At 42.5% G+C, this 16,011-nt stretch overlaps 1 protein-coding gene across 6 annotated transcripts in view; it reads right to left on the bottom strand.

Annotated features, from left to right (window-relative positions):
- The window catches only part of nrp1a (neuropilin 1a), a 65,170-nt gene that overhangs the window by 11,038 nt on the left and 38,121 nt on the right, over positions 1–16,011 (bottom strand). For all 6 annotated transcript variants that reach the window (XM_058626746.1, XM_058626727.1, XM_058626762.1 and 3 more), the window contains 3 exons: positions 6,955–7,110; positions 4,311–4,455; positions 63–394 (listed from right to left, as the gene is read on the bottom strand). In XM_058626746.1, the coding sequence (XP_058482729.1) occupies positions 63–394; positions 4,311–4,455; positions 6,955–7,110 (633 nt within the window). The remainder of the gene's footprint in view (positions 1–62; positions 395–4,310; positions 4,456–6,954; positions 7,111–16,011) is intronic.

Raw genomic sequence — 16,011 nt, 5'->3', positions numbered from 1 at the left:
TGATGAAAAATTTGGACATCCTTTTATAAAAATGTCATAAGCAACGTAAAAAAACAAGTCACCTTTGGCTTGTTCCCACTGGTGTCCATCACCATCTTCCAGTCAGAGCCATTGTTGCTGAAGCCGAGGCGAAACTTCTTCATGAAGACTTTGTTCTCGCGGTACTTCCCTCCCTGGATGATCAACCCCTTCACAAGCTTCTCCTCGCCAAGATCCACCTGCAGCCATTCGCTGGTGAAGGGCTGGGGCTGAGGCAGCAGTGTCCACCCCGTCCTGCTCGTCAGCAGGCGGGCATTCTCTGGTACCCAGTTCCGGTCTGTGTGCGAGGACGCGGTGATCTGGTTGTCAGTGATCAAGCCCGATACCATGCCCAGCATGCCCGAGCACGGATACTCTGAAAGACAAGAGGGAACAAAAAGGTGTTTTAATCTAGTGAAGCTTGATACATAGGCAACAAAAGTCTTGATCTTCTACATTATTTACCAAATCACAAGTCTGTTGAATTTGGTTCATAGAGGGCAACGTGAACAGCAACAGTAAGGCGGACAATTTCTCAAACTCTTTGTATTATTACTGTGATCACTCCTTCTATACAATTCCTCTTTCTCCCTCTGTCTGTAGAACTCATGCATACTAATTTCTTTGCCTGAAGCAGTTGTCTCCAGGCAGCCAATTAAAACCCTGCTCTTGGTCGGTGCTTCCACCTCCTGCATTCTGAGTTCTTCTCTTTCTTTTCATCTCCCATGTCCACCCCCTCCTCCCTCTGAAGACTCACAGATACAAACACACAAAAGCTCACTCTCTTTGTGTTTTATCTGCAGCTGTCAACCTTCTGCTCTGCAGCTGTCAACATCTGTGGGACCGTCTTTTAACGCCTTGTTGTTTCCGGGCCACATATTTAAACTTTTATTCTCCTTCTCTGATCATGTATCTAATCTCCCATTTGTTTCCTGAGAGAGAAGTGTTGGGGTTTCCATTTTTCCCCACCTTTTTTTATATAAAGAGCTGAATAACAACCTGTTGCTTGGAGCCATTTGCATGCATGTTTTCTGTTTTGCAGCTAAGAAAAGGTGTGTCTTATGACATAGTGACTGTAATGTACATGGATGTTAAACTGTAACGTTTTGTTAATAAGAAAGAAGTAAGTAAAGATTTCTCATTAACAGAGAACGTGTTTGAGCACTTGTGCAATATTTTGTCTTTAACCCACGTCCTCTGTTGGAATTTGGTCAAAACAAAACAATTTTTTAAACTTACATTGAATTTGTATTCATGAATGTATCATCTTTGTGACTTCCATACTGCTTTACAGGTTGAGAGGTACAACCATCTCAAGTTTTCCACTTGTTATAAAAGGTATTAATTTTACTTGAGTCATGTCTCCCTTGAGTGTCTTTGTCCCAGCCATTTTCAGTCATTATTTTCCCTGTGCAGTGACAATAAGGCTCTCAATACAGTTGCATTAATGACATTAATATTGTACATATTTGTGTCCCATAAGGTCAAATGTGGATGGCAGAGTATCAATGCTTATAATGCTCTCATGAAACACTAAAGTGTACTGACATTGGTTGTCTGGTTGCAATATGTTTCTGCTAATCTATGCATACTTTTGTGAAGCCGCGTCGAATACATTATAGTTTACTAATGTATCTCTCCATGTTGTAATTACCACCAGACATCTGACACTTATAACAGCTTGCATTAGACCTAAATCCTTCTTCTTCTCTCTCTCTCTCTCTGTCTCTCTTGACAGTGAGTCAGGGACCTGTGGTAAGCAATAACATATTTACTATCTGGCTCCCACAGAGGGATAAATCTGGGCATTATTACATCCTCAGTGTCTGTATGAGACAAAGTGTGCACTGTACTGCTGCAGGACTCAATAGTACAACTGCATCTGGGAAAAGATTTGGAGAACAAGGCTTCATTCACACTTTTCTCTGTCTCTCTCTCTCTCTCCCTGGTTATCCGACGCGGCTCCAGTGCTGACCCGTGGGACCCTCTTGTCCCGCATTCTAGAAAACCATCGCTCAAGGAACAACATTGTCAGCAAGGAAGGCTCTCAACACAGTTTTCACAGTTTTTCCTCTCTTTCTCTTTCTTCCGTCTTGGGCCAAGTTCTGTGCGGGGATGATCACAGGAACTATAGCCTCTGGCAGACTAAAGCCAAGGCTCTGCACTCTGTCTTTGAAGTAGGAAGATTTGAGAGAAAGGTACATGTGTGCGACAGAGAGCGTGCATGCATGTGCCAGCTTTGGGACTGGTCTGAGTTTAGGCACTTGGGTGAACTCCCTGGGTCATCTGGAGCTGTTAATCGTCTTCAGCTGCAATCACGGGAGCTTCCGAGATGGCATGCACACAGCGACACGCCCAGAGGAACACATACATGTGTGTTTTTGTTTTTGTGGACCGTACGTGTGGAGATGTTGATCCGTGGCTATGTGGCTGGCCCACATTAGGGTTTGGGTGGAGTATCAGTGGTTCATCACAGATATTTATACACTGTGGCATATTTACAAACAGCAGGGCGGTGGATCTTTTTTTTTTTTTAATAAAGTGTAGCTGTTTGTATCAGCAGGGACGAGGGTTCATGATGAGTCAGGGAAAACATCTTGCAACACTCTGTGGTTCAAATTCTTCCCTTTGCTTACGAAATCATGGTTCCTAACACCTAAAAAAAACTTATATACACCTGTGTAAACTGTATGTTTATGAAAAAAATGCATTTTTTTTTCATGAAAGCTGGAACAGACAACTTTTTTGCTTAAATTTGTTATTAATATGTAAAAACTGTGTAATTGGGATAAAAAAACAACAACACCATGCCCATTTATATTACACCCCTATATGCCTTGCTTTCACGATGTTATTCATTTGGCTACTGGAATGGGCTCTTTGCAGAATTGTATTTTATTCTGTATCAAGAAAAACATGTTTCTCCGTGTGCGTCTGCATCACACCGAGATGAAAATATCTCAGCTTTTTGGAATGCAGCGAGTGTCTTTTAAAGTTGGGGCAAAGAGGTTTAGTCTGACTGGCCTTTGTCTACTCTGAAATAAGTTTTAAACCTCGCTTCATCCAGAAGAAGCCTGTGAATCAGCCCGTGTGAGGGACACCATAGGAAAAGCACTTGGGTCCTTCTTGCTACTGCTGCATCTTTACCACACAGGAATCAAACAAGAACCACTAGTAATAAAACAGTTGTCTATTGCCTCTTAAAGTTCCAGTATCACAGAATTATATAACCTAAGGTAGATTTAGACTGTGTCAATGAGTTTATCTGCCCAGTTTGTCTCTCCCGCAGTGTGCTGCTACCACGCAGTGGAGCTGGCAGTGTGTTCAGAGCACCCAGGCGCGCTGACGTCATCTTTGAGGCCCTGTGGTGACTTCGATCCTGTGATGTGTTTATGATCCATGCCGCAGTCTGGTCGTGTGCCCGAAACACACGCCCCAGCTATAACCCTGCTTGTGCCCACACTGCCCCGTGCTACTACACACACAAATACACATACAGTATGTGATACTTCATTACACAAATACGCATAACTCAAACAAACTAATCCTGAGCCTAACTCAAAAATGGCCACTTTCTATGTTTTCCGTCTTTATTCGGCTACGAAAGAGAACACATAGGCAAGCACAAATTAATATTCAATACACATGCTCATAAACCCACTGAGATGCAGACAGATGTGGTGAAACCATATGAAAGTGAGCCACACACATACATCCACATCCACACACACACACCACATTCATTAAAATAACAAAAACAAAAATAGAAAATGCAAAGATGAGAAGAGCTTTGTGAAAACTAAAGTGTCGCGAGCAAAAGACAGACTGTGGTTAAAGATGAGGCTGAGACCAGATCAGCAGGAGGGACGGGACCACAGAGAGCCCACCCAGCTCCACAGCTTTCTGCCTGCCAGCTGTTGGTTCCATTTATATTCAATGAGGTACATCTAAACATGGGGTAGCATAAATAGGTAATCCTCCGTCATGAGCCACTGCTCTATTATACAACAGTTTGGTGCAGCCTTAGAGGAGGACGTGTTTACAGAAACAGAACTTTATCATGTTGCACCTGGCAGGGCAAAGGTGGGAAATACAGCGCGAGTTGACCAGATACTAATTATAAACGGAGTCAGCGGCATGATCTGATTATTGCATTTTAAACATTTAATCTGAATATGATCAGAATTGCAGAGTTTGTCTTCCACAAATGGAGATGAGGTGAGATGTGTGTGTGAGTGTGTGTGTGTATGTATGCATGAATGGAGATCAGCAGGAGTCTCAGCAATACCAACCTGATATCTTACATCCATACACCTCGAAGCGCAGCGCAATGCCTGTTTCCCAGGTAACCGGACGGATCCGAAGGAAGCGTGTCAGCGTGGGTTTGGGCAGCATCGTCTTGGCAACGTCTGTCGGATTGGTGTTGCCTTGGAAAACCTGTGATGGAGGCACAGGAGAAAGCAATTTATTGACCGAGCGTGTCGGATGGAGACGTGGGGTGGAAAATTTGTGTGCGACCTTGGCATTGAATCAAGATTCAAAATGAGATTCATAAGTGGAGCTGAGTGATCAGCCTCTGCCTTTATTCTGTCAACCAACTGACATGAAAGCTACGACACATGATTCATTTATACATTTATTTCATTTATTCATTTCATTTATCACATAAAAGTCTGTTTTTACTGACTGATGAATAGTTTCCCTGTCACTCCATGGCATTACAAGCACTTCCTCTTTGCACCACATGTAGCAACACAAACACACTGCAGTGTGTGATTGTGAAACCTGAGGCAGTTAAATGTAACATTGACAAGACCAGATTGGCTCAAGATGCCCCGTCTCTGTCCCGTTTTACTGCAGTGTCTTGTTTAAAAGGTCAGAGATGTCACTGTTTTCCCCCCGAGGTCAGTTGACAGTTTACGAGCAACGTACGAAGAGGCTGACCACCCGGCGAAAACTGCTCCCCGCAGTACATCCCAGTTCATTCTGGGTAAGTGAATCACACCAGTGACCATACGACCTACTGACCGTTCCTCATGGAGCAGCTATGAGGCAGAAAGGAATCCAGCTGAGAGGAGCAGGATGGACACATAAGCCCCGTTCAGACCTGGTATTAACATCACTTCTATGTGATTTGATAGCATGTGGATAGCGCTAAGTATGACTGTTCACCCCAGGTATTAAAATGCATCTTGGATGCATCTCCTGTGACCATATGTGATCAGATCTGGCTTCCCTGCTCTTTATTCAAATACACACTGACTTCACATCTGTCTGCAAGACCAACATTATATTTTAATGAGTCTGACTGCACAGATGCGTCTGAGAGAGAGAGAAAAAACACACACAGGAGGGGTTGAATTGGAACTCAGCTGTAACATGGAGTAAAAAAAGTGTTAATATTGTGGCAGTCGCTGCAATTAACATATATGTGTGGATAAGTGTAAAAAAAACAGACTGCTGCAGATCAAAATAGCTGTTGAGGCAGTCTCTAATGTGTCCTTAAACACCTCCAAATGTGGTTTCTATGATCATATTTGAGGTCGTATTCATGATGAATTGGGGGCATTCAGCCCATGATATTAATACCAGTTCTTAAGGAGGTTAAAGAAAAAAGGATAAAAGGACAAAGATGTAAGATAGAAATTCAGCTAATTGGGGATTAACTGAAACATCAACTAATAGGACAGAGCCTTGAGTCCATACAAATTTCCATTCCTCCTGTAACCTTGTCCCTGAGTAGTACTAAGTAAAAGCATGTTACACCAAGACTCTTCTCCACTCACTTACTGTAAAGTGGCTTTTTCAGAGCTGCACAAACTGCTGGCTCAGCATGGAGCAAATGGTGCCCCTGTGCACAAAAGCACTTTCTGGAAAAACACAGGCCGGTCTTCGTGTGGCACCTTTAAGCCAGTACTTTAAGGGACTGTGTACTCTGGAGAGATCATAAAGGAATCAGGCCTGGGGGGGGGCGGAGGGGGGTGTACGCACACAAACACACTTGTTTTTGAAGCTCTGTTGCGGCCTCGCAACCTTTCACTCACGGTATTTACATGTCACACAACCTGAGGACCCTCAGACACACATATGCCTCCCTGACCCTGCGGACTCCCAGTGTGGAGGACATGTTTACTTCCAGATGGACAAAAGCTGCCGTTTGACAGGCTGATCAGCAATCGATGGTTATAGCCTGTCACACTCCAGTCAAGCTGCCGTTTGACAGGCTGATCAGCAATCGATGGTTATAGCCTGTCACACTCCAGTCAAGCATGCAGTCCCTCCTGTCCTTTCTCTTCTCACCCCTCCTGGAGCCACCTCTACCAGCTGCTCAAACATGACAGCCTCTCCTGTGTCTTTCCATCCCCTCTAACCCTTCTTTGTCAAGTCTTTTGTCAATGTTGAATCTTTCACTTGTTGACAGCGGCCTTGGCGTAAAACAGTGGCTGCATTCTGTACACACACACCCCCCCCCCCCACCTACTGCAGCAGTGTATTAACACAACACTGCAGTCTGTGCTGTAAGTACTATTCACTTACACAGATGGCATGTATATTACCAAGCTGAGCAAAGTGTATAATTACATATTGGGAGACAGCGACAAGTACATACTGTATAGCTGGGTATTCCCCCTTTTTTTTCCAAAAGCAGCTTGGAGCAAACCGTAATTCAATTCAGCTGGCTGCTTTACTGAGTTGGGATATTTCAAGTGCAGTTCTTGTATAGGGGTGGTTTCATAAAAATACTGTAAGTATCTAGTTCTTCACCAGTAGTAAAGTAGTAACTAAAGGCTGGGAAAGTCTCTTGAAAAGCTGTCAGAACCTCATCTTTCAAAATAATATTTACTTTTTTGACTGCAAAGAAATTCCAGTGATATTCTGATGCGTTGTCATTACACCATTATTAGGTGAAATGAAGTTTTGGTTACCGCCTCTCACCTTTTGTTTGGAACCTTCCTTCAAAGTGATCCAGTCCTCTCCGTTGGAGCTCACGTCCACCTTGTAGGACTTGACGAAGTAAACCTTGTGGGTCTCCTGGGAAATGGCGCCCTGCATACCGACGGCCGACACAAACCGCAAGAACCCAAGGTCCACCTGAGAAGGGAGAGACACAACTGAGTACAAGCCGCTCAAGTATGACTCTGCATCTAAACAATTCCAATGCCAAGATTTCCTCTGGCGTTTAGGAGGATGCTGATGAACTGCAGCAGATGCACCTGAAATATGTTTATTTTGTCTGTTCAAGTGCATGAATCATTTTGTTGTGGAAATGGCTCTCGATGCACGCTATGACTAATACACTGCCCAGCTGGAAAGTTAAAAGTACAGTCCCCCAATTAGAATCACCTCTGCTATATTCTAATAGACTATTAGTCTAATCAGCTGCTACCTGCAACTTGATAAACAGCTATGAAATGATATGCACGTTAATGAAAAGGACACAGGGTGACAATCTCATTTCCTGTGATGGGAGACAAGAGCTTATTGGATTAAAGTGCATGTTGAACAAAACAGGTTCTGCAATCACATTATCAAAACTCGGCCAGGAGGAAAGAGAGATACATGCTGAATATCAAATATTGTGCATTTTAAACATGCAGGGCTTTATAAAGTAATCATGAAGTGCAGTGCGTTAATGGAAGGCTTTTAGATTTTCACAAGGAGGCAGCGGGAGGGTCAGGGAGGCACGTGAGAATGTAAAAATGTAATATGCACATATGAAACAACAGATAATTGAGGGGACAAGGAAACATGAAAGGAACCAAAAAAAGGACTTGTCATGTGGTCCTCCTAATGCAAGATATCATAAAACACAAAAGTAAATCAGAACAAAAAGAAAATGTAACAGAAGACTCCAGAAAACAAAGTAGAATAACAACAACAATGAACGTGTAAACATTTTGATGTATGAACTGTTGAAATCCACTAATAATGTGGGAGGGGAAGGCGACCAAAGACGGGAGATACTGATATAATAATAGTGATTAAGAAAACAGGAACACAGGAGTGTGCTGACTAGACGAGACAAGAAATGACTGGAAATGCTGACTCAGCATTCCCCACTAACTGAAGCCATACAAAATGATGAGAGTGACATGTATCTGTGGTAAGGAAAGCTTTCAAACTCCGATTTCTGACCCCGTTAATGCTACTGCGGGAGCATTAGAAGACGGACGCAGCAACCAAAAGTAGTAACAAATCAACTTTGCTCTCTGACCTTTAATGCAGCTACTTAATCCCACTGTGCTATCCCTTCATCTTTAACTCAGAAAAAAACAAAAAACACATAGGTGTGATGCGAAACTGAAAGGCTGTCAGAGACGAGTATGAAGCAGCATGCTTAATTTTAACAAGCACTAAACCCGTCTCTGACAGTCTGAGCTGACGTTAATGAGGAGAAATGGGGTTGCATGCAGACGCTGCTAAAACACGGGAGTGATGTGTGAAGCCGCGGCGACGGTGGTTGGAGGTTTTTCCAAGATCTTGATGAGAGACGAGGCCTTTGATGTTGATGTGAGATGGGCTCACGCAGACTTTGGTGGATGGCGACCGGAGTCTTGAGTGGATTACCCAATCAACTCAAAGGGAAACCAATGATATGTGCGCGTGCACGGGTGTGTAAAGACAGTGACAACAGTCATGTGAGCATGAGCAGACACAAGCAGTAGCGTGCACATGTTAGGAGAAAATCAAAGCCAGGGTGATAGGCCTCCAACATTTTTTATACAGCTCCGGCGTGTTAAAACTCTACCAGCTTTGTCTGCCAACCTTATATCCAGTAATTTACCAAACTTAATGACTCGGAGCACAGAGTCAGCAAAAAACATCTGCATGCCACAGAGTGCCGGCCACTCCTGCTGCTCAAATTCACTTCCAGAAGTTAAAAAAGTGATAAACAGATGTGAGCAATAAATGAGGTTCCCTCCATGCTTTGGTCTCCTGGCTTCTCAAAAGATATGGATGGATGGAGACTCACAAAGAATGTCTTGTATATAAAGACAGAATACTTTTGTTCCTGTCTACAGGCTCAATGGGCTTACACAGTAAGTCCCAGATTTCTTTTAGGTCCGCAAATGGAGACAAAATCAAATCCTGTCAGCTTCAGACGGTTCTCATTTAATAACGCAGATGCTGAATTCCTCTCTGTTGGGTAAATAGTTATGGTGTATGGCAGTGGTGGACGGGGAAAGTACGGCAGTTGGCAGCAAAACCTGTGCTTGCTTATATTCTCTCAGACAAGTGTTTAACATCTGCATTCAAAAAGCCACTGTTACTTATTTCCAGTCTGGGCTGATGGCAAATCCGCTTACTGAAAAGGCTCACCTTAAAATAAGAGGTCTAGTAGAGAGACTTGGCCCTGGAATGTTTTTTTGAAAGGAGCTCATTAGATTTAATGGAGAGGAGGAGCCTCTGGGAATAAAATGAGTGGTGGAGATAATTGGGAACACTCATGGGTTCTCAGACACAAACACTCTCAGGACATGAGCCTGCTAAAATATGCAGAGGGTTGGACTGATATATAAATTTAATCAACATCCTGGGCCAAAACTACATTTTTTTTTTATATTAGTTGAAACTTTTTCATTGCACTAAGCCCAGTTTTAAAAAGTTCTGTAAAACGTTGCATAACAGCACAGTAACAATGTGATAATATAGACCAATTAATAATAATGGCATTTTTGTTTATAATTATCACTGGTCAATTATTTATTCCATTATATTTTATCAGCTGGAGGAAAAAAATAAATTGGCAAAAAAAGAAAGAAACTCCTTATCTGCCATCAGTTGCTCTGATTTCTAAAGAGTGGTACTGGCATAGTTCATAAAAAAACCCCAACAACATCAGTCAACATCTAGTGGTAATAATATGGTAATAGTAAGGCAATACATTTATAATAAATAAGTAATATTACAGTAATACCAGCTTATTTGTATAGTAATTACAAGTAATAGCTAAATATATCAATCAAACATGTTTGTGGAACAATTCAAGTTAATAATATGCCAGCTACAATTTCTGTTCACATTTTTGTATGGAGATATTACACCAATGGTGCCCTTCAGTGTCCTTAGCCATTAACTGGAGAATATTTAGGAAATAACAAGGTATTCATGTAATGTACAATTATATTAAAAATAAGATTTATTACCATAATATCACTTCCCAATTACAAAATGTGTCACATTGGTTTTAAAGTCTCACAAACCAAAGAGTTCTATAGTTTTTTTTTGTTACATATAAAAACAGCTTGAGTCCAACAGTGGCTTCAGGGTCACCTTTGGTGGTGAGAATGGACAAAGAGAAGATGAAAATCTACAAAGAATGATCACAAGAGTGAACAACAGGGGGTTGCGAAGAGAGAAACAAGCTGCTGACAGTGAAGCCTCAGAAGATGTGAGGAGTAGAACCTCAGTGTCTCTTGTGAAGACGTGTATGGGCTGGATCAATTTCACAGACATAGGCTGCTAACAGGGCATGGGTAATGGGCAAAGCATGATTTATTAATGGCAGCTCGTTAGAGGCAGAGGAACGAGGCCGAGGCTGCACTAACAGACTGGGGTTGCGCGGGTCAGGGAGAGAAGACATGCTGCCGGGATGCTTGGATGTAAAGCACAGTACAATCCTACACCACAGAGACCACAGTGAAAACAAACAGGCCCAGATAATGATTACTAGTGGGACTCCTTTTTATCCCACAGCCATGAACAACACAAAATGATCTCTATACACAAACTAATAACCAACAATTAGAAATTCCACACCGTGCACAGTTGTGTCTTTAGTAAATATATCTCTTAGATGATGAGCTGCCAAGCCCTGGAAATCTGAATCATGCATAATGGCTGATGTAATCACTGCAATGAGAGGTGGGATTTATGGCTCCTAATCTCGAATCCGTGTTTGCATTTTTGAGACTTTGCTGATCCAACAGAATCAAGCTCACGTCTGCTCCACAATCAGCTTATGGTTATTCTCCTATGAGTGCACCAGGGCTCAAGCCCACCATAGAGACAAATTACACCATACATCCTGGGCATGCTGGCACAAACTACCTCATATTTGGAGGAACAACAAACAAACACACACATACTCTTGGAGCTATAAAAATGTCAGGCAGGGTAAGGAGTCACCCAGACCTGTCTGAATCTTTCCATGCAGCAATGGCATGCTGATTTGTGGGCAGAACTTCCCCTGTGTTCTGGTTTCCTGCTCCAGCACGGTTCAAACTATGTTTGACGCTGTGGAAGTTTGTGTGTGTTGCCTCACAACAGCCAATGCTGGAGTCCTTCCACAGGGTAATGAAACCAGAAAGGCAGAAAAAGAATTAGCCATGCTCGGGCTTGTCACGTCAGGTGTGCCTGCAATTAGATCACTGTGGTAAAACCCACATCAGGCATTCCGACAAGGCACTTACTGCTTATGTGTGTAAATGTGGAGATAACCAACAAAGAATGTACTCATGTGTGTCAGTGTGCATTTTTCCCAGCTATTCGTCTTCAGCAGTGGAATTTCTGAGCGTGATGATTATGTCTATCTGCAGTGTCCAGTGAATTGTCTCTGTCCGGTGTGACTAAGATGTGCAGGAAGGCCACATGATATGTATTTCAGAGTAAAGCCTAGTCATTGTTGTGTGGGTGCAGATGGTGAATAAGGGTGGGTGGTAGGCAGTTTTGCTGCTTGATTACCTTATAACTGAGTTGCCAAGTTGCATGCAACAAGCCGTTGTCTGGAAGAAATTTACCAAATGCCTTTTTTTGTTCTGGCAAGGGGGAGTGTGTGTATTTCTTCATTCAGGACACTGAAACTGATCTTGTCAGGACCATTATTTCCTCCGGAAACCAAAGCCTGATCCTAATGAGGTTAAGGTTAGGAATTGGCTGGTTATAGTTTAAGGTTAGGGCTGTGCAAACCTGTGCGTGTGTAACTATAAGGCCTCTATGGAAATGCATTGATGCATTTTCCTTTACCAAATACAACAGCAAGAGAAATGCTGGGGCTGAGAGATGAGGGAGCACTAACTAGTCTGTGTTCAAAAGTCATAGAGGAGCAGGACAAAAGACAGAATCATCCCAAGCCACTAGATCAACACAAATACCTTTTTCTTACATATACAATTCTGTAAAAAATTTACTTTGTATGACATTTGGTCTGAATAGACTCTTTTCCTTAGGGTCATAGGAGAAACCGGAGCCAATCCCAGGAGAGACTGAGCTCTCTATAAGGTTTCAACCACCTCCCCACCAGGTTTTCATCCATCCCAAAATCCCTTCACTAATTTCACCTGGAGTACCATGGTATTGATAGTGGGTGGTTTTTGGAGTATCTCCATTACCTGAGAGTGTAATTAATTCTTGTTTCATGAAAATTGTATTACTCTGATGCTGCAGGACCTATGAGCTCCACTCATGAACGTCCATTTATCACAATACTCACCTGACAGTATTCCACATTATTTATAGCCCTGCAGCGGCACCTCTTTGGTGGCCTTTAAATTATGCATGTCTTTCTTTGCACCAATCATCTGTCTCCCTGACAAAGAGGCATGTAAAGGTAAGAGAACAGATTAAACCAAATAAAAAAAATAAAATAAAACGGTGTGTGGTTTGCTGTGTGTGATGTGTGTTTGTACTGCTGTGTGATTAATGATTTCTTGTATAACTGTTGAGGGAAAGTTTTGTTTTTTTCCTACTGTATGAATCATCTTTAAGACTTTAAGCCTTGTTGTACAAACACACACACACATGACTAACAGTGTGAGTAATAATTATGAAACCAAAAGAAACAGTAATTGGGTTGGAAGAGGGAGCAACCTGAAGGTATGTCATGTCTGGGAGCTGCTGGGTGATCTGGTACTGGAATGAACAGCTGAGGATGACTCTTCAGTGATGATGGCTCAATGCGAGGCTCTCAGAATATTCCCTTGTCTGCAACACAGACACTGAAAATGGCACTGATTATGGCCAAACTAAGTTTTTGTCTTGGGGTGCTTATGCTGCACTTAATGTCATTACATCATGCCATCCCTCATGTTTGGATTTCTTCTCCCACTGTTGGGCTTCTCCGCTCAGCTGTGGGTCTCTATCCTCTCATTGATTTTCTAATTGAGAGTGAGGCCTGGGAGCAGGGAAGCACAGACAGCCTCCATTGTTTCCACTTGTGCCGTGCAATGATGATCTCACTGGCAGACGTATGCCTGGCACTGCTCCTCCAATTCTTGCACTTCATCAACTGAGAAGCCGCTGTTAATTACCAGTCCATATTCTAATTTCTCATCACTCGTCACAGCAGGAAGCCCTGGGCCGGGGGAAAAAAAGTGAAGTGGGAGACAATGACAGCGAAACGGGGCATTTCTGCAACTCATTGACCTAGGGTAATTGGAAGCACATTTGGTTGAAAAGGAAAACAGGATATGGTAGAATGTGCTGGTTTATAGACTGATCTTAGCCTCTCCATTATAGGGACGGCAGGAAAGAGAAATGCTACGGTTGCCAGAGCGGTGTTTTCGTCAAGGAAATGTACAATTAGTGGTTGTTTGGTTGGTCAGGCAGTGGAAGTCAACGTGTTGTCTTTGCTAAGTAGTTGAGGTTTCCCAGTGCTGTTTACCGTCACATGAGGAAACACTGGTAAAATTGGCCACGCTTCCCCCACCCTACTTCTTCTTAATGTTTTGAACTCTTAATAAAAAAACTAAATAAAAAAAATTAAATAAAAAAAAAGGGTAAAGACATTACAAGGGATAATTCAAATATATATGGGTTCTCTGTCATTCCTATGTCATAGACTTCATTTTCTGCTCTCTGTCCTGTCTCTATGTGTAGATTGACACTCAAGATTTATCTTGTATTTATTGTGTGTCAATGTGTATATGTGGTTGGTGGAATATAGAATCTTAACAGCCCTTCTGTGATTAAATAATTGCTCTATATGTGTGTCATAGAAAGAACATTGAGAATAATGGCAGGAAACAGTGCAACTAAATCACAGAAATGGAGCGCACGCATGAACTGAGGGATAAAAAACCCCTAAGCTAGTCCTGCTATGTGGGATAACATACAGTATATTGCCATTATGAGATGCTCAATAAAGAGGCTTTCAGGTATTGACAGTCAGGTCCTCTCTAAGACACTTTCTATTATTCATGTTTTGTGTATGTGCAATCAATTGAGACTGCCTGATGGAGATCCACTCTTGCTTTTATTGCATCACTGGTGCTGTGGTGCCTCATCATGGCCACTGGATCTTTCCACTGACATCTTTGCCATTCCACACCGTGTCAGCGTCTTTGCGATTTGCCGCTTGTCACAATCCCAAAGGAACTGTAAGTTGCATGCCAATCTGGAGATATGAACCTTCCTTTTACACACAAATGTATTGTGCAGACGAGCAATACATGAAGCAAGGATCAGTCAATAGTCTGGGGGGGGTGTACCTTCATTTATTTTTGCTGCAACCATCCTGCTCTTCAGCTATGCTTTAAAGCCACGGCACATGCAGCCACATAATATGATCAAATCCACCCCAACCTTGCTGTTGACCCGTAGCCCTTAATTTTAAAGAGATATGAGAAAAATAAGTGCAGAAGAGAGGAGAGAAATGCAGCCCATCTAAAAGGAAGTGGGGGGGTATAGTGTCTTTCTTTACTCCCTGCTCAGCTGCCTCAAAGGACATCTGTCCATCTCTGTGTTCACCAAAGGAACAATTAATGACCTGGCTAACCCAGCACTCAATTCTGAACTACACCACACCAATCTAATTACCCAGACAAGAGCGCACACAGACTCCAGTCCCTTGCTCTCTTCTTCTACATGCATCAGAATGAGGCAGCATTAAAATGAATGGCAAATCTGGATTATGTTCAGCAAAAAAATAAAGGAAACGAGTGAAAGAAAATGCCCAGCAATCAAAAGGCCGCCTGTCATGAATAATAATCCTCTTGGTATCAAGCTGCAGTCTGGGGGTGATAATGAAAATAAATAATGAATTGATTATGCATCTAAGGACAGACTGAGATGATATGTACGTGATGTGACAGCGTCTGAGGAATTGAACCCTGTTAATACCACTTGTGATAATTGGGCTTCACAGAGTGCATCATACTAGATGTGCATGACACTCATTTGAAAACAGATATTCAGACAAACAAACTCTGCTCATTTCCTGCTTTTAAAATACAAAAAACATAAAAAAAAACCCAAAAACAAACAGAGAAAAGGCACAGTCTTCTGTGTTCTGATCTCATTAGTATTGGCTACTCAGCTTGGCCATTAGAGCCTGTAAAATCCTGGTTCCACTACCAAATCAAATTCTCAATAATACGATCAATATTATGGTGGTGGTGGTGGTGGTGTGGGGGGGTTGTCTTGAGTGGCAACAAATCATTGTGATCACTTGTAATTGCCACTGACAAAAAGGCTAACGGGCAAAAACTATGAACAATAGACTTTGCCTTTGGAGAGACAAATATTTTAATGCAATAAAGAGCATTGGACAACTGCTGGAGCTGTGATGAGGGAAGCCATGAATTCTGGTCCACTCAGACACATGCTGGGTTCCTTTACAGGATGATGGGGTCTCCTACTCACCAACAAAGCCAACAACGTACACACACACACACACACATCAATACACGAGAACCAGCACACACTCTTGATTAAATTAGTCTAAAGGAGCAACGAGGGGGCCCCATGACAATATTTTCATTGCAATAATAAAGCAAAAGCTTGCTTATGGCCCTCCCCGAGCAAATATTTGGCTTTGGGTCAGCTCTATTATTCATCCCTTGAGGAATATGCAGGGGCCAAAACTTTTTCAGCAATGAAGCAGAAAGTGTAGAAAAACAGGAGAAAAAGAAAAACAGTCTGGGCATTTACAAGGCCTGGAGGTTCTCTGTTAATAAATCAAACATGGTACAAATTTGTCTATGTAGATCTTTAGTTGGTTGTGTCACATGTGAGGGGGGGGGGGGGGGGGGGGAGGGGTTGTACTGTGAGTGG

This window comes from Solea solea, chromosome 1 (assembly GCF_958295425.1).
Source record: "Solea solea chromosome 1, fSolSol10.1, whole genome shotgun sequence".
Lineage (NCBI taxonomy): Eukaryota > Metazoa > Chordata > Actinopteri > Pleuronectiformes > Soleidae > Solea > Solea solea.
The sequence above is the reverse complement of the archived record's forward strand: the minus strand, read 5'-3'. Positions and strand labels throughout refer to the sequence as shown.